Genomic DNA, 20,769 nt, shown 5'->3' on the forward strand with positions numbered 1-20,769 from the left:
GTATCAACGCGGAAATTGACGCCTTCGGAGCCAGGACTGCTACCGGCGCCAAAGACACCAAACAATCGATTTGCATATCCATCACAGGAACCAGGGACACCAGCCAAGTATGGCAATTCACTTGAATACGAACCAGAGTCACCAGGGACACCAAGTAAACCACCAAAGCTACCTTCGACGATATCGAGCAAAGTGCGTCGGGTCGTTGAACCTTTCCGGAATAGCTCGATGAAAACAAGGTTAAGAAGCTTACGTGACAAGAATAAAGGATCCCAGTCACTTCATAGAATGGCCTCGGTTGAGACTGAAAGTAGTACGGATGAAAGCGTCAGTGACTATGACGTATCTCCTGTAGCGCCAGTCCTTTCCAGCAAGCAACACGACCTTGTCATGGCTCACAGGCGCAATCTCCTCAGGACAAAGCACCACGAGCGCCTGATGGCTTATAAGCGGGCCCTTCGCACAGGAAATCCTCCCGGAGACTTTACAACACAGAGAAAGACCCAGGTTCAGGAACTCGACCAATTGCGCCAGCAACAAAAGCGCGACTTGACCTATTTGCCCCCACGAAGCAATGCCAATTTTGGATATGCACAGGAGCGAATGCGGGAATGGCACCAAAAGCAAAACCTGAAGATGCGGAGACGACACCGCCAAGAACTTGAAGAGTCAGCGGGAGCGAAGAACTTTGGAAATTCATCGGATGAGAGTGGACTGAAGAGGGTCAGAAGCCTTGAAAGTGGCACGGCTGGACCCTTTGCAAAGAAAACGAGGGCACACAGCCCCGTCGAAGAAGAGGTCCCGGTACTCTATCGCAAGGATCCGCCTCAGCAGCCGTCTATCCCTCCGAATCTCGCCAACAGAATCATAGCGAGGGGTATTGCTATGTTACCAGGGATCTCGAGTAAACCTGCACAACCTGTTGTCCCTGTCGCAGCCCAGCCCGCTCCAGTATTTCCTCCATATATCCCGCCTGATCGCCGTTATCAAAGGCATTCTGCCCCGGCAGAGGTCAAGCCGTTCAACTCAGAGCGTGCGACTGGACGTGCCAGGTTGCCCGTTCCATCCATCACCGTCACGCCGGCGAGCGATCCTCCGGCGGGTCGGGGAGTAGAGCGCGCTACAGTACGGGGAGCCGCCGGTTCTTCCGCAGCAGGAAATATTGCAGACTCATCCAGGCGCCATCGTTCTTCTTCTACTAGATCCAAGTCTGCGACTCGGGGATTGCCTTCCTCGTCCCCAATGCCGTCTTCTCCGCCTCCAATGCCCTCTAGCTACGCCAATCCAGCCACGAGTTTGGACCTGGGACCAAATCCGAAGAAGAGAGCGCCTATAGCCGGGAAAGGACCCCCGGTCCTTCTAAACTCTCCAAGCGACAGTCTTGCTGATTTCGACTCTGATGTCGTCGATGGATCCGGTCCTGGATACTCGAAACTTTTTGCCAGTTTTCCCAACAACCCCATCTCCACCAAGCCCTCTAGCTCTGTGACTCCCAAAGGCGGCAGTGCCCTCCAAAATCCCTCGACGAGATGGTCGTACAAAACTGGTCAAGCTCCTGAGTTTACCAGGCTGAACGATGCCGACATCGACTTCATCAGGGGCACGCCGACGCCAGCTCCCAAGCAAACCTCAAAGCGGTCTGCGCGGTCTTTGGGAAAGCCTCCCACCAGCTCCAAAGTTTCCTTTGTCACAGATGGCTACGAGAACACTTCTGAGTCAGGTCGCGACTGGAAAAGCCCTTTCACGGAGTTCGAAGATGATGACATTGGCGTCAACGTATCGCACAGCAGGCCCGTCGCAGCCAGCGCCGCAAAGCTGCCAGCGTCCATGTCTCTGGGTTCCAAACTTGGCTACAAGACTCCGCCATCTTCCACTCCCAAAGCCAAAAGCCCCTTTACCGAGTTTGAAGATGATGATACGGGCATCAACGTAACGCACAGCAAGTCCACCACCACAGCCAACGCCGCACAGTTGCCTGCGTCCTCATTCCCGGGTTCCAAAGTCACCACCTACTTGACTCCGCCATCTTACACTTCCCAAACCAAAGGCCCTTTCTCCGAGTTTGAAGGTGATGATACTGGTGTCAACGTGACGCACAGCAAGTCCATCCCAGCCAACGCCGTAAAGCTGCCAGGATCTGCGTCTCTGGGCTCCGAGTCTGCTGAAATTACTCGCCCCTCGTCGACTTCCAGAACCGAAGTCATCTCCAAAAAGAGAGTTGGGCCTTCCAAGCAGCCTCGGCCAGTCACTGCTCAAAAGTCTCGGCACCAAAAGCCCAGTTCTTCGAGGAAGTCCGCTTCCGAAACGCGTACACAGAAGAGCCCCATGCAGAAGGATCAGAGTTCGAAGAGAGCCAGGGCTTCGTCGTCCAAGACGTCCCTTGCTGCCAAACTTGGAATTGATCCGCTTCTCAAGAGCGCTAAAACCATACCCATACCCCAGCTCCCAGGTACATTGGACTCTGAAACTAAATGCTTCCAGGCCCGTTGGCCGCCATTTGACTTGCCGCCCTTTTCTATGCCGAAGAAGACTTCTGCAAACTGGACCTCCCCCTTTGCTGCAAAGTTCGACTCGAAAGCGGCCGCGAAACTCAAGGCTCGCCTGTTCCATGTGGTTGACCACCTGTTCGGCAAGGGGCAGGATTTTGAACAGTTCGTCAGGTGGAGGAAGGCCTTGGAAGACGCTCATTCCGCAAGAGAAATTCAGGAGTGCGGCGCGGCAATTGAAGAGGAGTATCCGGAGATTGCCACCGACTTTGATGATTCGGGCAACCCTCTCACTGTGCCGCCTCCGGAGAAAACGAAGGAGACGAAGAGGAGTGGCCGCGAGGCCGTGTCTTCTACCCAAAAGTCTTCTACCCAAAAGTCTTCTACCCAAAAGCCCTCTTCTACCCAAAAGCCCTCTTCTACCCAAAAGCCCTCTTCTACCCAAAAGCCTTCTACCCAAAAGCCTTCTTCAAGCCAAAAGCCTTCTTCCCGCCAAAAGCCCTCTACCAGCAAAAGGCCCTCTACCAGCAAAAAGCCCTCTACCGCAGAGGCCACGCGCATCATAACCCGACTGAACACCGTTATTTTCCACATGACTCACGCCCGCAGGGAGATGGATCAGTCCGAGTATTACAAATGGAATGACCGAATGCAGCGGGCGAATACTCTGGAACAAATCCAAAGGCTCAGCTCCGCTCTTGAGAAGAAGTATCCGATCAGCGCCACCGGTTACGATGACCATGGACGGCCTCTCGACACGCCATCTGCGGGGGGAAGTGCTCCCGTGGCTCAAACGCCTGCCCCTGAGGCATCTCAAACAATCTCTCCAGAGGAGGCCCAGCGCCTCAAAAATCGGATGGACAACGTGTTGTGGCACATGTGGCACCTTGAAGAAGAAACATTCGCATCGGCTCGAATTAACACTTTGTTGCGCCAAATACGACGGGCGAACACTCCAGGAGAAATCCAAGAGGTCACTTCTCGCTTTGAGGCTTCGTATCCGCAGAGCCTCACGGAATATGATGATGCGGGAAACCCTATCATCGCGCAGTCTGGAAAGGACGCCCCCGTCATCTCCTCTTCTGCTCCCAGGGACACTCCAGTGACAACTCAGTTGAAGACTGACCAGCAGCTCCAGTCCGAATTCAAGGAGAAGTTTTCCCATATCGCCGAGAAATTTGGCGCGCTAGGCTACGGCAAGCTACCGCCGCCCAATGAAGATGTTTTTGACAAGGGAGAGAAACTATTGGAGATCAAAAATGAAGTATCGGAGTTCAAAAAGGAGGTATTGGAGTACCTAGACGTGCTCAAGAGGTGTCGGGACAATGGGCTTGCGAATACTGAGCAATACGACGTCGTTGTCAAAGTACTTGGTTTCGTCGAAAATCTGGAAGAAACACACGATGCGGCAAAGATGAAATTGCAAAAAGATGCCACCAAAACGCCTACCCCCGGTTCCACCTTGTCCACGGTCCCCCTTGAGACCCAAAGTCTCAATGTCCTCATTGAGGAATATCGGAAGGACAAAGCAGAGAAAGCAGAATCACCCGCGAGCGTCAAAAAGCGCATGCAAAGGATAGTCCTGATGGCGCAGAGGCACGACGAGCTAACGCCGAGGCAGAGGCACGACTGGGAGGATAGACTCAATGACATTGATGCTGCGGATCCCCACATCCACCAGCTCGAGTCCGAGTTGGACAAGGAATTTCCCCATCTCCTCGAGAGGTTCGACGCAGAAGGCAACCGCAAGCCGGCGCTGCCCACTCGAGATGTTGTGAACGAGGGAGATGACGCGTACGCCAAAACATGGAATGATCGGCTTCAGCGCAATGGGCGGATGATTATCGATGGTGAAAGCAAGGTGTCCTTTGGTCAACCTGCTAGAAGTCTCTCCCGGCGGCGTGCAGAGAAAGGAGGTGGGAAATCTGCTGCTGCGAGCACGCCAATCGCTAACACAGGCGGCCTCGCGGGTTCTAGAACAAGGCAGCCTTCCCTAGCAATCGAAGCCAGCAAAGAGACCTTGGTCGCATTGATGAAGGAATGTCTTGACCAGAAGAAGATGACGTCCGCAGAATACTATTCGATGCGCCAAAAGCTCGATGCGGCCCACTCTCTTGCTCAGGTCCAAAAGATCAGGGCCGACCTTGAAAAGAAGCACTTGAAGAAGAAAGACGAGAAAGCTGCTGCTGCTGCTGGCTCGAGCACCCGCAACGCACAAGGAAATGCCACCACCACGGGCTCCGGCACGACACAGCCTTCCCCAGAAACTGACATCAAAGCCCTCTACCCCGACCTCTCGAACCACCCGCCCCTCAAAACCCCCTTCAACAGCACGCCTCGCATCCGGCAGCACCGCGAACCCATCGAAATCCCGCCGCCCACCCCGCTCTACGAACAGCAGGGCCCCGCGCCCTCGTACGAAGACGTCCTGCTAATCGGCAGCGACGTCGACAGCGTCGACGACGCCGACGCGCCCGTCGTCCCCGCCTCCCCCGACCTGCGCCCGCATCCGCACGGGGAGACGCAGTGGGAGACGCCGTCGGTGAGCGGCGATAGCATGTGGGGCGGTAGCAGGCTTAGCGACGATGACGGGGCGGTGGATGTCAGGTGTACCTCGGCGAACTATGGTGGTGAGGATGAGGATGAGGATGTTGAGATGGATGAGTGATGGAGGTTGGGAAGCGGAAGTTGTTTGGTGGTGGCGTCTTCCTTTTGTACTGTTTCCTATCTGTAGCTGTCTGCTGTTTTTCCGCACTAATGAAGTCCTTACTTTGCTTCTCCTGGCGCCTTGACCTCTGCTTGGCGCACACGTTCCATGTGCTTGTTGATTTTGACGCATCCTTTCCAGGCTTTCTCACAAGAAAAGTGTAGGCAAGCCAAATCAAACCCACCACCTCAACTCCAGCTCGGCCCTTGAAGCCCAGCTAACCACTTCCGGTTCTTCGCAAAACGACACGTGCCTCCAGGGCTTTTCGAGACGACCACAAAAAGGGTGTCGATATCATGAATAGCAAAGACACCATCAAAGGGGAGAGACAGAAAAGGAGCATGTCAGGCAGCAGCCTATTTCATTTGCTCTTTCCTCATTCCCGGTTTGTTGAAGTGTCGGGCGGCAGCCCGTGTGCCCAAATCACGACCTGGAAGCAGACGACGGGGAGACAGAAAGCGACGGTCATGAATTACAATGCAAAGCGGTGCATTCTCATTATCATTCCTCCTCTCTTCACCAACGCTGGCCAGCTACCTCACTTCCTCAGGACGCACGCGCCATCTCAGACCACCACCGTGCCCACATAACCCCACCTCACACCTCCTTCTCCCCTTCAAACTGCTTCCCCAACATTGATATGCCACTTAACCAAGCAAAGCCGCCCTCCATTTCCTCTGCTGCCAATCCGCCGAGTCCATCTCCGAGACGATCTAGTCGACGTGGCAGCGGCGGGAGTGCAGGGGGGAGTTCTCCGTACCCTCTTCCAATCTCAAAATGCCGTGCCTGGGATGTGATGGGATCTCGGATGCGGTCGAGGCGGATGATTTGTACGGGTCTCGGAAGGTCGCCCGGTGTGTGCTCACAGCTCGAGGGCCAAGACTGGCCCTTCTTGGATCGATTGTAGGTACGTGGGTGCCGAGCGAGGTGCATAGTCCTACCTTGGTAGGAACCTGGACGAGGCATGCCGCGAAAGACGGCAAGCGCGACGCTACCACGACACGCCCAGCCGTTCAGCAGGCAGTAGAGTGCCAATTTAGCAGGGCCGATCGACGAAGAGCGGCATGGGTAGACAAAAGCTCGCAAATGCAAAAAGATGCCGCGAAATTGTCCACCTGCAACACGACAAACATCGACACGCACGCAAGAAACGCGTACATGGATCGTACAGCAACACGAAAACAGGATGCATGTAGGCGCGCTACTCCTGCTCCTCGGTCCATCCCTCCTGCTCCTTTTCGACGTAGCGCTTCATCGTCTCGTCGTCGAGAACGCTCTCGCGCGGGATGCCCGCCTTGCCGTAATCGACCACAGGGCCAATGACGCTGGTCCAGCGCTCCTTCTTCTCCATGAGGGCGCGAATCTCTTCGCCGAGGCCCCTGGCCCCAGCCCCTGCACCCCCGCTGACGCCGCCGCCCACTTGCACCACGTGGGATCCGCCGCCTGCGCCGCCTGGCCGGTTCTTGGTGTTCTTCTTACCCTTGCCCAGGTTGCGGTTGCGTTTGAGGTACGCGGCGTTGAGCTGATTGTTGAGGTCGTCTTCGATGGCGCAGTATTCTTGCTGGGCCATGCGGTGCTGAGCCAGCTCCAGGAGTCGCGCCTTTCGCGCTCCATTGACGATGCTTTGCCGTCGCAGTTCGTCTTGCAGATACCGCAGGCGTGCCGCGACTTCGTCGTCAAAGTGCCCATCGTAGTCCGGTTTGTCGTCGGCGGAGAGAAAGCCGATATGAATCAGCTCTTGCATAGCCCGCTCTTCCATGGTCACGTAGTCTGGTTTTGGTGTCGTGCCGTTCTTCAAGGCAGTATTGTTCGTCTCGGCAATGTGGGTTGCCGGAAGCGAGGGCGCGCTCGAAGCGTCTGGAGGATTTTCGCCGTCAATCTCCATTTCCCCAGACGTCGTACCATTGACATCTGACGGGCGGCCTTCGGAGCGGAAGGTGGAGAGGAGGCGCGATACGACAGGTCCCGGTCCCACAGCATCTGTCTCGGCCACTTCGTCGTTGATCATGTCGATGTTGCCCCGAGGCTCGTTGGGGGGTAGTTTGTCAGTCGTAGAGTCGATTTGCATGGCGCCGTCTTCGTCTGCCCAAACATCTTTGTAGTGGCGAGGCCCCCGACGCGGCATATTAAACGGCCCCATCCTGTCTCCTCGCTCTTTCAGAAACGACAGATCCTCTTCAGTCAGAGGCCGAATGAAGGGCTCGACATAATTTGAAAAAACGTTGGCGTTGACCTGAGTCTGCGGCTTGGGGTTGCTGAAGTCCCGGTCTGGTGGAGTGCCCGGAGTCAGGTCCTTCAAGTCGCTCTTTGGGTACGTTGCCACCCCCAGTATTTCCTTTTTCAGACTCTCTGGTGTGTCGTCGTCGATTTCACGAATGTGGTATATCGTCGGATCATCGAATTTGGTAGGATCCGGGCCAAAAGTTTGGTAGGCAGGTACCGCGGGCGCCTTTTCTGGCTGGTGTGAATCCTCGGAACCGCTCACCGAAGCTCTGTCCATGTTACCGGTCCCGGTGGCCGAAGGGGGTGGTTGTGAGATTGGCGAGGAAATGGTTGAGGATGCATCTGCAAAGGTAGGTTAGCGCGGGGAAAAGTCGAGTCTTGGGCGCTATATGAAGGAACCAAATAACACCATGGGTCTAGAGATACTGAAGGGCCGAATACGAAGGGCAGGCTAGCGAAGCTGTGAGATGAGCAAAGGCACTGTGATCTTACGCGACCACGACCTAGCTCTCTCCTGGTTCAACCTCATCTTCAACCCGCCGCGATCCTGTCTTTCCATGCCCCTCGTCCACATGCTTTATTTGTCCGTATGTGATGAAAAATGGATGTAGTGATAAAAGGAGCGCGAAGGTGGCTGGAATGGAGAGGCGTCGCGTTGAATCGACGTTGGGGGTTGCGGTAGACGCGTCGAAGAGGCCTACCTTTGTGCACGTCGGTTCCATCCTGCCTGGCAAGGCCATGTGCGCCTACCGCGAGCGGACGGTCCTCGTCAGGCTCGCGTTTCTTTGGCTTGATTTTGAGCTTGTGTTTCCTCTCCTCGGCCTCGCGGTCAGCGCGGTCCAGGTCATGCTGGCGCTCCATACGCAGTTTGCGACGCTGCATCAGATGGCGCATGAACTTTTCGTTGGCCTCGACTCGCAGGCTTTGGGCGGGCAGGAAGCGGTTCTTGACGTCCTCGAGCATGGCGTGCAGGCTCTCCGGAGAGGGAATGGCTTGAGGTTGGGAGCCATTGGTGAAGATGTCCTCGATAAAGACGGACGAAGGATTGGAGATGTGCGACAGGGTGTGGTGCATGGCGGTGGGCGAGGTGGACGACTCGACGGAGGGCTGGACGCTCTGGCGGTCAATGGGCGTGGTGTTGCGGCTGCGGGAGCGTCGGTCGCGCGACTGAGAGTGAGTCTTTGACTTGGAGGGCGGTTTGTGGACAGGCATGGTTCTGGGATTCGAGAGGGAGTGTTTGGGGAGCGTAACGTAGTGGGTGCGACAGAGCTAAGCTTGGCTGGAAACCGACTGGATTGCGGGCGGAGACGGGCCACGGACGCGGGAGGACGCTCACACGGGGGATCGGCACCCGGGATGCTGATATAAGTCAGGTCAGTTCGCTCCGGGCGTTCCATTTGCGGATTGGCTGATGGTTCGTGACGGGCTGCGGATGCCGGCACTGGGGTGGGCTGTGGGCTAGGCTGGGTCAGTCATGTAAGTCAGTCTGGGGAGGTTGGGAACTGTTCTATCAACTACACCACACTACCCGGGCTCTCTGCATCCTTTTCTCTCTCTACCCGCTGCCCGACTTCTATCCAAATTTTCCATCCCTCCCGCCGTTGCGTCGTCGCCCGTTGCCGCCTCTTCCTGCTGCCGCTAACTGTCGTCCGCATGTCTGCGTACAATGAGTACGTACCGTCATCCGCCCTCACGTTCCAATCCTTTTGCTGATCACCACGCAGCTGCCCAGCAGATCCAATTCCAGACGGCTGTCTTTCCAGGGCTTGATTCTGCCGAGCCCGCCGACAATGTCACCTTGGTCCAAGTAAGCTTGTTCAACACATGGCCATATCTACCCTTTTAACCCTAACCTTCTCTCAGTCGCGATTCGGCTTCTATCTGGCCGACACCAACGTGCGCACCCTCTCTACCAATGGCATCAGTCCCGGCGAAAACATCATTGGTCCGCTCTACGTCCCAGACCTCCAGACCGACCTCTGCAAAAATGCCACGGCTCCCTACATACCCGCAAATGTCACGCGCTACGCCAACCTGCCTCCAGCCAAAAAGTATCACCAGATTGCCATAGCACCTTGGTCTTCGGCGCAGTGCGTCCACGAATTCCTATCCAACGCCGCGGCCGATCCACTGTTGAGGGCCTTTATCTTTTTCCCCACGGACAACAGTGTTGGGATACCTCCGCCGGCTAATGCGCTACTGTGGGATCTTAATGATGGGGGCCAGTGGAAGGCAGACCGCGATTTTGGAATCTACGCCGTGTCTGGCTCCACGGGCCGGCTGGTGATGCCAGAACTCGCAGCATACTCTGGAAATCTCACCAGCGTCCCAAATGGTCGAAATCTATCCTCGTTGTACCACCCCAGTGACTACGTGCGTCAAATTGCGCAGATTCCAACAAGTAGGTCCCCGCCTCTCTCTTCAGGTCTTCGCTAACATGGCCAGACGGCGGCTCTTCACTGCCTAGTCTATGGGTCTTTCTCCTCATCGTACTCGGCCTCATGATCCTGGCAATCTGCGGTTCTTCCCTCGGCGTACATTGGCATCAAAAGAGACTACGCAATCAGTTACGCGATCGAGTCATCCGAGGCGAAATCGACCTCGAAGCGCTAGGCATCAGACGTCTGACTGTACCTCAAGAAGTTCTGGATCGCATGCTTCTCTACACTTATGATGCAAACTCTGCCACGCCTCCTGTCGGGGACTCGGCGGTCAACACTGGAAACGAAGTCGGGGCCGGTCCTCCCGTCGTTGCCCCCACGTCCGAACGTTCCGTATCGTATTCGCAGCCGACATGCGCAATTTGTCTAGACGACTTTGTCCACAAGGAGACCACGGTTCGGGAGCTTCCCTGCCATCACATCTACCATCCCGAGTGCATAGACAACTTTTTGCGCGACAACTCCTCCTTGTGCCCGCTATGCAAAAAGACGGTTTTGCCAAGGGGCTACTGCCCGGCCGTTATTACCAACGCAATGGTTCGCCGCGAGCGATGGTTACGCCGGATTCGGTCACGAGCAGCTGCGCGTGGCGTGAGTGAGGACCAGATGGTGGAAGAGGAATCGCGCAGAATTGAGGAAAACCGACGGGGAGGACTCATGCGCGCAGCGGCTTTCATGGTCATGGGCAACGCGGCAAGACGGACACGTTCAAATGCGCCGCCAGATGTCGAAATGCAGACGGCCAACAGGCCAACAGCAGTCCCTTCTACCGAATGTCCAGACGATGCTGGAGAGCATGCAACGACGACGACTGGAGGAAACCCTGCTCCGGCCCCAGTGACGTCGAACGTCACTGACATATCCGGAGCGAATCCAGCGGCTACCCGTGCAGCATCACGGCCGGCTGCCGGCACTGCCTCGCGCCGCGAATGGGCTCGCCAGCGCGCTCTCTCGATGCTGGGCCGCGATCATCATCCAGACGCGTCGACCGTGGCTGGTGGGGACGAGTCGCGCGGCGGCCGTTGGCGCAAGATGCTCGGCCGAGTATGGCCAAACTTGGGATGATGCAACGAACCGACCTTCCGTCTGGACTTGCATCAAAACGCGGATTCGCGTCGAGTTGAATGTTTCCTCGGGCCAGCTAGCCCAGTTCAACCCGGGGCCTCCCCCGATTTGATACTCTCGAGCAGTATTCGCGAGGCATTTTCCTATTTCCTTTTGTGACAATTGGGTGACAGGCGCGGACGACGATACGAAGACAACTGATGATACCCTGGTTTGTTTTGCGACCTTCTTTCTCTTCTTTCTTCGCTTCCTCTTTCTTGCTCATTAGTTTCATCTTGCTCTCTTTTCTGCAAAAAAATTCACCAACCCCCTTTCCTCCGTTCCGCTACCCGCCTGGTGCCCATGACTGATTACCACCACTACACCACTCTTTGTAATCCATTCATCAGCACATGCTTCTTCAATGATGTGGCCGGCACGCATCCCGACCACACGGTAGCCGATGCATACGACTAGAGCTGGTTCTCTTCTCTGCCCGACTCTTTTCTTCTTCGCTGCCTTTGAACCACTCATTCTTTTCATTGTTTCTTTCTTTTCCTTCTCACTTGTAATTTGTACCCTTGCGCATATGCGCTGGAGTCGAGCTCAGAGGGAGGATATTTCCTGTCGGACAAGTGGGAAAACACGTGGAGTGTGGGATGTGTGGTGGCGGGGAGTACGGTTTATCTTGCTCGTCAACCTCCCTTCGACGCAGGGAAAAGATGTCACTCGAGGGGGGCGTCGCCGGACCTACATTGGTACAGATCGCTACGACACCCAACGCCAAGCAGGAGGTCTCGTTTTTCGTCTCGCAACAAATCGCCAATCCGGACGGGCTTCCGCTTCTATCCATCGCCTGAGATTGCTACGTACCAGCGCTACATTGGAGCGGGTGGATGGAGGTTGGCCGGCTGGCGGTGCACAGAATGGGAGTGGAGTGGCGAACCTGCTGCTGTCTTGCTTCTGCTGCTTCTGCTGCGTAGAACGGAAGATGGAACCCAGCGAGAGCCAGCCGGGAGCACGTCGTAGTAGTAGCAGGCAGCCGTCTCGTCAAAGGAAGGACGGACGTACTGTCAACAGAAAGAGAGAAAAGAATAGAAACTTCTTTCGATTAGTCAACTCGTTCAACTGCCGCCGTGCACAGTGTACCAAGTGAATACATAGTCAACAACAGCACTTGGTCTTGCACTCTCCTCCGCCTTCGATGATGGAGTTTGAGGTGGTTCCATGGCAGAGAAGGAGGGCTTGGGGAGAGGGAGGAAAAAAGGGCTTGAGTGCGCCAGCATCAACAATTGTTTAGCAGGTAGGCAGACGGCGTTGGTCTTGGGAATACATACACGAGAACCACCGCCTCTCTTCCCTCCCCTCCCCTCCCCTCCCCTCTCTCCTTCTCTCCTCCTGTTCACAGGTGGTGACTTTGCACCCATCCATCCACCTCTTGTGCAACTGTGCTTAGGACAAGAGTACCTAGGCACACACACATCGACGCACTCAACCAAACCTTATATCTAGTCTTGTAGTGCAGCAGTTAGCGCGAGGCACGCACGCACGCATGCACGCGTGCGCGTTACTTTGGCATGCCGCAATAATAACTACTAGTACCTATGCAGCGTCGGTGGTTATGTAGGTTGCCAGGGCAGCCAGCCAGCGCTCGACGACGCGCGTGTTGGGGGAGTAGGTACATGTAGCTGATGCAAGGCACGGCACGGCACGGCACGGCGATTGGGATTGCGCTGGAAGCTGAAACGGAAGGTAGGTAGGTGGTTTGGAATGTAAATGCAAATGTTGCGAGGTGGATTGGATGGAAGCCCAGGTGTATGGCATGGCATGGCATGTCGATGACGTCATTGTTGGTGGGGCAAAGGAACCGGGAAGCTCTGGGCTGTCCATGGGACCCACGATGGACGGAGCCTGAGGTGCTCGAGGTGCCACTTTAGATCACGGAGGCAGGAGCTCGCCGCGTTGAATTCAAAGGCGAAGGGATTAGAGATACATGTCCTTGACGAGGAACTGCTGTGGTGGTAGCTAGCAACAACATCACAACACAAGCGACGGAAGACCAGCAATCACCAGCCATCGTCAGGATCAAGTCGTTGTCGTAGACATCGTGTCATTCATTTACCATCTCCAGTCGACCCCCAAGAGTGAGGCCGACATTACATGTAAGCTAGATATGTAATAGGATCATGGAGCAATCAAAAAAAAAAAAAAAAAAAGAATATCTCCTTCGACTCCCTTCAACCAGACCAGTCTCGCCCGAGAGGGAGCAAAGGGCGAGCGAGGGCAAAAGGCAGCCTTGCTGTGCCTCAGCAACGCCCTCTCAAGTCCCCCAAAACACCTTCATCACCACGCCTGTCGTGGTGCTGCTGTGACGAGAAGAGAGATTGGTGTGATGTGATGTGAGGTAGCTGACGGAAGGGAGGAAGGGGGGGCTGTAGGTTTTTTGGGTATCTGCAACTGCATCGGAACCGTCCGCCGACGCACACAACTCAGCGTCAGCTCTCGCTCAGAAGAGAGAAGCAGCCAGCTTAGTGTGCGACGCGAGGACCGTCGGCGACGTTGCGGTCACCGTTGCGACCCGAGTTCTGTTGGCATCGTCAGTCAGCCGCCGCCGTCCATGCACCGTGTGGTCTTTGGGGAGAAATGGAAGCAAGGCTTACCTCGGTGGCCTGGGCAGAGCCCTTCTCCAGGATCTGCGTCACAACGTCCTCCTCCTTGGACGTGCCGAACTCGTTCTCCAGCGCCGCCTTGGATGCGCCGTCGAGGACGCCCTGGGCACCGTGCCTGCAGCATCATGTTAGCAAAGCTCTCGTTGCTTGTGCGAGTTGCGTCGATGAGGCGTCAATGGTGACACGGCAAGCTCGGCGAGCATCGCGTCGCTGCCATCGCCTCCGGCGATTCCAGGACGAGCGAGAGCAAGCAAGCTGCGGGGTCGCGTGACAGGAGCAAACAGAGAGGAGGGGAAAAGCTTACTTGTGGGTGACAAAGACCTTCCAGCCGCTGACGACCTGAGCGAGAGGAATGCTCTTGTCGTTCTTCCAGTCCTGGACGGCCTTGATGTCGTCGACGAAGATGATGAAGTCCTCCTCCTTGCCCTGGTAGTGGACCTTGGTCTGGGTGTCGTTGCCGCGAGTCATTGTGTCGGTGGGATGTGGTGTTGGTGGTAGTGTTGAGAGTGAAGTTGGAGGCTTTGTGAGAGGCTTTGGTGATTTAGGATTGGTTTGTAGAGTGAAGACGGAAGGGAAGCAGAGGGACAGCAGCGGGGTGGTTTTGTAGCACCTGGGTTGGACGCTACGTCATTGACGCACGGACAACACAGGGACCCCACGCTCCCCGCCGATGTGCGGGTACCCGTCCTTTCCATCCTTTTCCAAGACTGCCAAACATCACGTCAGATGAATATGTACGGAGTAGTCGTCTAAAATTGTATTCGTCTCGCTATGGATATCTTTCTGATCATGCTGCCAAGAGCCAGCTTCCCGTGTTCCCTATTCTCCTAGTCCAATGCTAGGAGTTGCTTTCGCTACGTTCCTTTAGCCCAAAAAAACAAGAGGAAGAAGAAGAGGAGGAGAAGAGACAAAACGATCAAACCCCCAGGACGGCCGTCCTAAATTCCCAAAGCCCCCCAAAACACCACCCTGCCCACCCCATTTACCTGTCCGTCCGTCTACCGATGTCGATGATGTCCCTGATGGTCCTACGGGTACCTTGCATGACGATGATCCCCCCCCCTCTCTCCAAATGCCCATTTTCCCAAGACGAAGCCAGAAAAAGCTCGCGCCAACTGCGCCCACTCACCATAAACGCACGGCTCCACAACCAACAAGTTTGCGTCAACTGTGCCAAAAAAACGCATGCGCCAACTTCCAAAACGTGATCTCCACCATCATCCCCTGATTCCTTTGCCAATGATATCATACCTGAACGTCAGCTCCCCCTTGGCAAATGTGCGCTTTGTTTCGTGTCACCTCTTTCCGCACCCAGCCCTCACGTCGCACAATGCCACGACGCGGCCGCAAACGCAACAAAGCGCGTTTCTGCCAAGCACAATGTCCTCTCAGACGCGACGCGAAGGCGACCGCGACGGCGTCGCGTTGGCGCGAAACGAGGCCAAGACGCCCTTGGGCGCCTCGTTGCGATGCGACCAGAATTTGAACAGTCTTGCCCGTGGCTTGATGTTGATGGACCGCTTCCTCGATGGTGTCCCTGCTGGCGAACTCTGCAGCGATGACAGAGCGCTCTTGTCCTTCTCGCTCGACTGCGGCAGCTTGATGCTGGTATCCAGCTTTGGCGCCTCCCTAGGTCCAGCTGCCGTGGCCGGACGATCTCGTGCATTTACCAGCAGGGGCGAGCTGGGCATTGTTGGCATCGAGAGCTTCCTGCGCAGCTTGTGATCTTTTGAGCCGTCGCTCGACGGAGGTGTGCGCGCTTGGCCCAGCGAGGGCATTGAAATCTTTTTGGAAAGACCTGAATGCGGAGACGGTCGCGGAGACGGAGAGAGGCTCATTCCTCGAGGCAGAGTCCCTGGTCCGACGATGCGATCGCTTTCCCGCTCGTGGAGATTGGCGCGATTGCCTTTCCGCCTGGCCCGATTGTTCGGTGTCACGAGTTCAAAGTCGGCGGGCAAGAATTGATCGGGCGCATTGTGAAAGTCGACCTTGATGCACGGCGGAGCTGGAGATGCCGACTGGGACAGCGAGCCTGATGGTGACCTCCTCTTCGATCTCCAGGGGTCGTCTTTGCGTAATTGGCTTAGACTGTTGTAGCTACCAGATCTCTTGGAAAAGTTACTCGCAATGCTCGCCATGCTGAGCTTCCGCATGACAGAGTTGGCCGAAGCCCTAATTGGATTCTCCGCTCTTCGGGGGCCCATTCCAGGATATGGAATGCTCTCCTTGGTCCAGACATCACCAATGGCCGTCTCCAGACGGATCCGCTCGCCACGACGGGGAGCAAGCGTTGGCATCAGACTGGTCGAGGTCATCGTGGAGTGAGAGCGACCAACTGGCAGTGAGCTGGTGGACTGAGTAACTTCTGGCCTCTTTTGTGCCTGGGTGTTTTTAATGATGACTTGTTGCAAGTGCATCTTCGGTCCAACAGTTGCAGCACGACGGAGGGCCATCTTCCGGGTGAGGCTGTCTGGAGTTCCAAAGCTTGCTCCAAGGCATCTCAGATCGATCGAAAGTGAGGAGAAAAGATCTTGCATGCAGCTTCTGCCTTCGACGATGTCGCTGTTTTCCGCAGCAATGTGTGACCGGAGCGTCTGCTTCCAAACCATTTCTTCTTCTGCCGAGCAGGCGCTGAGAATAACTTCGTGGAACCGATTGCTAGATTCAAAGACGAGCTTCCACGTGAAAGGTGCCGTGTGGCACTGAAGGCCTAATGCAGTCAAGTCAGTGAAACAAATCTAGCGTCCCAAAATAGAGCGCTTACCTCGACCATTGTCAGACCTCTCGATGCTGCCGTTTCCAAGGGCAATCATGGCAAAGACGTTGTAGCTAGAATAAGCCTTGTCCGTTTGCGCCAAAATGAGGCAAGACCTGAAAAGCATGCAAATCATGTATTTGCCATGGATGCGCGGATCGTTCGTCTGATATGTTACGTGTAAAACACCACACAAGACGACATGGCCGAGCAGTCTGGTCAATACAACGCGAGGAATAGGTTGCTACAGTACAGTCAGCATCTCCATACATGGGCCTGGTCAAATCTCTTACGTCTTGCGCAAACACAAGTCTGTCTTGGAGGAGCCAAGTTGTTTCAATGAGCTTCCTCCTGAGTTGGTCGTCTTTGGCATTGTTGATTTCTTGGTTTGCGTCTTTGAGGCGAAAGTGGACCTTTTCTAGCTCGGCGTGTGCCACAGGGTCATCCGCAACGGGGGTATGCTTCATGAGGTCGGCGAAGAACAATGGGTACTTGGAGGTGCGCTGAATCGGCTGTGGTACGGTGTCAGACTTGGTCGTATTTGTGATGTAGATTGAGACTGACCTTGATCATTAGATCCGCCAACGTCAGGCCCTTGCGGCAATTGGCGTCCTTTTTGTTTGCTGAGACTAGCATGCTCGATAGGGCTTCAATTCCTCTCTCATAAGTCTGCCACGCAGGGATGGCCCGGTGACTGGCTTCCAATTCACTATTGACCGACTCGAACTGAGCGCTGTATTCTTCATACGCGAAGAAACGCTTCATCTGAGCATGAATTAGTGGGTTTCCTAAATCCTCGGGTCAAGTTCACCTACGAGTTGGTCAAAGAGCTTGGCGACTTGGGCAACAGTTTCGGTATCTGCAGTCACGCCAACTGGAGCCGGCTCCTCTGATTTGCACATATCCAAAGAGTGTCTTTGCGTCGACCGACGGTTGACCGCCGCGAGTGCAGAGGCTCTATGCGGGAGGCCATCGATGCTGTGCCAACGGACATGTCGAGGCTTCGGTCGATGGTCGGCTGCGCTGTCGTCTTGGGAATACTCAGAATTTGGGATGATGCGGTGAAGCTCTCCAAGGAGATCCTCATGCAGCTGCACAAGTTGTGACACATTGCGATGGATCGACATGCGCGTCTGCGGTGAGACCGAAGGTACTGACGCGAGCACCGTCAAGTACACCTGAATCTGTTAACCCTGTCCCCTTTGCATGGAAAAATTTCTCCTCACATTTGACAACACCTTCAGGTCACCAATGTAACCCTCCTCCGAGGAGATGATTTCTTCAAGGATCCGCCTGCGTTGCTTGGCTCTTTCCCATGCGCGCTCATCCATGACAGGGATGATGGAGTGGTATGCCGATTCCCTGGCAGATCGAGCATCCGTGAAGCTGCTGCCTCGGTGGTCATCTCGTCCTGCTCTGCTATATCGGGTCCCCAGGCGGCTGAGTGGCGCGATGCTAGTACTGGCCAATGTGACGGATGCTGACTTGACAGCCGTCACAAAGGCCATGGACGAAGCTAGCGATGACGATTTTGTGTGTCTGGATCTTCCCTCATTGTTGGTCCTGATTCTTGCGAGTTCTGGAGGAAAGTCGTCCACGGCTGGGTACTCTGGTCTGGGCTTGTGCCCTTTTGCGGGATTCTTGTTGCGTCGCCTCAACGTGCTGACCCATCTCTTGAAGGGCGTCGCCTTTGGCTCTGTCTCGTCCTCTTCTAACCTTGGCGCAGGCAATTCGTCTGTCGGCTCATCGGGAGTTTCCAGGATGCTCGAGTTGGAGCTGAAGAAGTCTTGGTGGTCGTCTGTGGGAGATTGCTCCTCGTCTAAAGGGGAATTTGGATCCTCGTGGAATGTCGGCACCGGCGAAGGGCATTTCTCGGTCGGTCTATCGACGTGAATGGAAAGGGTGGCTTGCTCAAACGAGGTCCGTCGAGGGTCCGGGGAGGGAGGGAGTGGAATGTTGGAGACCCATGAGATCTTCTCTGGCACGCACTCGAGGGAGGACTGGAGAGAGGGACAGGCAGACAGCTCATTGATCAAGTCTAGCAATGACCGCGAGGCGACGTTTGGAGGAGTATTCTCGTTCGGTTTGAGCCATGAGCCGTTCTGCGCCGAGGCAAAAGAGATAAGGGAGGTAGCTGATACGTTGCTAGGTTTACAACGTCGGACAGTGTTGGAAGAGTCGTGAGACAACGGGGACGGCGAACGTAGGTATGGGGTCTCGCTGAACGAGCGCTTGAGGGGGCTATGCGAGGGCACCGAGAGGACGTATGCCATGGCTGGAATCAAGAAGTCATGGAGGCAACTGGGACAACGACGGAAGAGGAGGCACGGAAAATAAGAGGGTCGCTGGACGCAGATGCAGCGGTCATGGTACGGAGGCCGCAGCAGCAGAGCAGTAGGAGTCGAGGCAGTAGGGGCGCATGTAGCGGGCAGGAACGAAGCCAAACAAGTGGACAACAAGCAAGAGTAGGTTTGTATGTTGGAGTTGGGCCGCGACTGCTGTCAGTTTGAAGCCTCCCTTTGCGCTGGCCGAGAGTCCAAACGGGCCGCAATCGGCCCAGTGCACCAGGAATGCAAGCAGCAATGGATTCTAGAAGTGCGTCCCATGGCTTTGGATAGGGCCGTTGTGTTAGTGCAACCAAAGGTGAGACGTCAGGCGGGGGACGAGGGTGGTTTGGCGATGCGCTGTAGGATGCCGTGCCGTTGAACTACATGTATCTTAGGAGTACGCGTCAAGGAGGAATACATGACCTCCATGTCAAGATCGCCACGGCACTTCCGTTGTTGACGTTGTCCGTCAGAAGGATGACGGACATTTGATGGAGGCGGGAACAAGGGGAGCGCGCATTCCGGATGAACCCCGGCATGCTCTTGAAGCCAATCCCCGCCACCTGCTCCCGCTGCTCCATCACCTCTCATCAAGACTCGTCGCCGCTTTCGTCACCACTCTCGTCGCGTTCGAGGTGCGTTTGCACGTACGCACAACCATCCCCTGCGCGCATCCTCCTCTTCAACTCCATGGGCCTCCCGATGGACGACATCCACTCGCCATCCGTGGCTTCTGGCCCTTCGACCAACGGCGCGTCAAATGGACTATCGAAGCAGGATCTGTCCCTTGGCGACCTCATTGCCGAGAAGCAGCGCATCGAGGGCGAGCTGTCAGCGCTAAGCTCTGTTCTAGACTCGGTACGCCAGCTCTTCTGCTCCGCCCGGTTTTTCTCGTGCTGTATATAGCTGACTCTGGCCGTCTGCAGCACGGAGTCAACATGCGCACGAGCCTGACCACCTTTGACGGATACCCGCGCGACGACATTGACGTACCCCAAGGTGCGTAGTAGCAGACAAGCTAGGGCGGTCGCCGGTCTAACGTCGCGTTCTCAGTGCGCATTACGCGGGCGCGCATCATCCATCTTCAGAATGATCTCAAGGCGGTGATGGACAAGATTGAGGTCGGCTTGCACGCACACCACGCTGCGCTAAGGGAGGCAGCGGCCGCTTCGTTGGCTGCTCAAGGCGCTGCAGGTACAGCAAACTCCGCAAGGGCCGACCAAGATGCTGCTCTCCAGGCTCCGTTTGCCAAGGTCAATAGTGTCGTGCCTGGCAGTCCAGCAGATGCCGCAGGGCTGAGGGCAGGCGACGAGATAGTCAGGTTTGGAAACGTGAACTGGATGAACCATGAGAAGCTGAGCAAGGTGGCGGAGGCAGTATCGCAGAGCGAGGGGGTAAGCAGGCTCAATAATGCCAAAGTTGTGGAAGGACGCGGACCGCTGACAAGGCTGCAGCGCCCGCTGGCACTCCAGGTGTCGAGAGAGGGAGCGACTCCAGAGGTGATAGACCTACAACTGACCCCGCGACGAAACTGGGGCGGAAGAGGACTGCTGGGTTGTCACCTGCTGCCTCTGTAGCGAAACGTAGACGGTGGAGCGGCGTGGCAGGTAGTGATGATGCATGGGCACGGCGTTGGGCGGCGGACATGGGCTTCGTGGCGCGGGAGATCTGGTACGGCTGGGTCAGGGCATAAAACTGGCGTCGAGGGCGATGTTTTATAGGACGGCGTTTATTTGCTCTTGAAGAGCTCTGGCTGCCTTGCCAACTGCCAACTCAGTGGTACATGCACTGTATTCCCGACTGCGACGCCGTCTTGGCAGAAATCGATTTTCCTGAGGGCAGTCACGTGCAGCGCTAGCTGACAGGAAAGGCTGATCATGGCCCGTCTTCACAACAAATCTTCCGACCAACACAACCATCCTCCCTGACCTTTTGCCCCACGACCATCTTCGACGCCCCGGAGCTCCATCCAGCGTCTTCTCTTGCATTGTGAGCTCACATCCACCATCTTCCACCTCGCTTAGCCCTCTGGCTGCCTGCGCTTAAAGGGAATCCCACACTAATCCACCCCGCCTTCTTCAGTTCAAACAACCGACACCCACTTCCAACATCCCCGC

At 55.8% G+C, this 20,769-nt stretch overlaps 8 protein-coding genes across 8 annotated transcripts; 4 read left to right on the forward strand and 4 right to left on the reverse strand.

Moving 5' to 3' along the window:
* Positions 1-1,703: 1,703 nt before the first annotated feature.
* BKA78DRAFT_322475 (uncharacterized protein) lies at positions 1,704-2,858 on the reverse strand. Its single transcript, XM_066889118.1, has one exon. The coding sequence runs from the start codon at positions 2,686-2,688 to the stop codon at positions 1,984-1,986; it is 705 nt and encodes a 234-aa protein (XP_066741414.1). The 5' UTR covers positions 2,689-2,858; the 3' UTR covers positions 1,704-1,983.
* Positions 2,859-2,865: 7 nt separating this feature from the next.
* BKA78DRAFT_322476 (uncharacterized protein) lies at positions 2,866-5,257 on the forward strand. Its single transcript, XM_066889119.1, has one exon. The coding sequence runs from the start codon at positions 3,079-3,081 to the stop codon at positions 5,152-5,154; it is 2,076 nt and encodes a 691-aa protein (XP_066741415.1). The 5' UTR covers positions 2,866-3,078; the 3' UTR covers positions 5,155-5,257.
* A 1,137-nt stretch (positions 5,258-6,394) lies between these two features.
* BKA78DRAFT_298465 (histone acetyltransferases subunit 3-domain-containing protein) lies at positions 6,395-8,628 on the reverse strand (the record flags this gene model as incomplete). Its single annotated transcript, XM_066886911.1, has 2 exons — positions 6,395-7,758; positions 8,118-8,628. 2 exons carry the CDS (start codon positions 8,626-8,628, stop codon positions 6,395-6,397), a joined length of 1,875 nt encoding a protein of 624 aa, XP_066741416.1.
* A 454-nt stretch (positions 8,629-9,082) lies between these two features.
* On the forward strand, positions 9,083-10,922 carry BKA78DRAFT_298466 (uncharacterized protein; the record flags this gene model as incomplete). Its single annotated transcript, XM_066886912.1, has 4 exons — positions 9,083-9,086; positions 9,141-9,223; positions 9,280-9,817; positions 9,862-10,922. 4 exons carry the CDS (start codon positions 9,083-9,085, stop codon positions 10,920-10,922), a joined length of 1,686 nt encoding a protein of 561 aa, XP_066741417.1.
* Positions 10,923-11,143: 221 nt separating this feature from the next.
* On the forward strand, positions 11,144-12,452 carry BKA78DRAFT_190826 (uncharacterized protein). Its single transcript, XM_066883570.1, has one exon. It carries the CDS (start codon positions 11,365-11,367, stop codon positions 12,055-12,057), a length of 693 nt encoding a protein of 230 aa, XP_066741418.1. The 5' UTR covers positions 11,144-11,364; the 3' UTR covers positions 12,058-12,452.
* Positions 12,453-12,994: 542 nt separating this feature from the next.
* BKA78DRAFT_271784 (ribosome maturation protein) lies at positions 12,995-14,038 on the reverse strand (the record flags this gene model as incomplete). Its single annotated transcript, XM_066885523.1, has 3 exons — positions 12,995-13,486; positions 13,562-13,685; positions 13,875-14,038. The coding sequence occupies 3 exons, from the start codon at positions 14,036-14,038 to the stop codon at positions 13,430-13,432; spliced, it is 345 nt and encodes a 114-aa protein (XP_066741419.1). The 3' UTR covers positions 12,995-13,429.
* A 920-nt stretch (positions 14,039-14,958) lies between these two features.
* On the reverse strand, positions 14,959-19,044 carry BKA78DRAFT_374935 (uncharacterized protein; the record flags this gene model as incomplete). Its single annotated transcript, XM_066892798.1, has 6 exons — positions 17,552-19,044; positions 17,141-17,503; positions 16,890-17,090; positions 16,619-16,837; positions 16,335-16,569; positions 14,959-16,280 (listed from the first exon to the last, which is right to left on the reverse strand). The coding sequence occupies exons 1-6, from the start codon at positions 18,596-18,598 to the stop codon at positions 14,959-14,961; spliced, it is 3,387 nt and encodes a 1,128-aa protein (XP_066741420.1). The 5' UTR covers positions 18,599-19,044.
* Positions 19,045-19,342: 298 nt separating this feature from the next.
* On the forward strand, positions 19,343-20,229 carry BKA78DRAFT_355643 (uncharacterized protein; the record flags this gene model as incomplete). The annotated part of the gene is made up of 4 exons (XM_066891939.1): positions 19,343-19,510; positions 19,579-19,651; positions 19,706-20,046; positions 20,107-20,229. The coding sequence occupies 4 exons, from the start codon at positions 19,343-19,345 to the stop codon at positions 20,227-20,229; spliced, it is 705 nt and encodes a 234-aa protein (XP_066741421.1).
* Positions 20,230-20,769: the final 540 nt, after the last annotated feature.

This window comes from Phyllosticta capitalensis (assembly GCF_038381095.1).
Source record: "Phyllosticta capitalensis strain CBS 128856 chromosome Unknown BKA78scaffold_9, whole genome shotgun sequence".
Lineage (NCBI taxonomy): Eukaryota > Fungi > Ascomycota > Dothideomycetes > Botryosphaeriales > Phyllostictaceae > Phyllosticta > Phyllosticta capitalensis.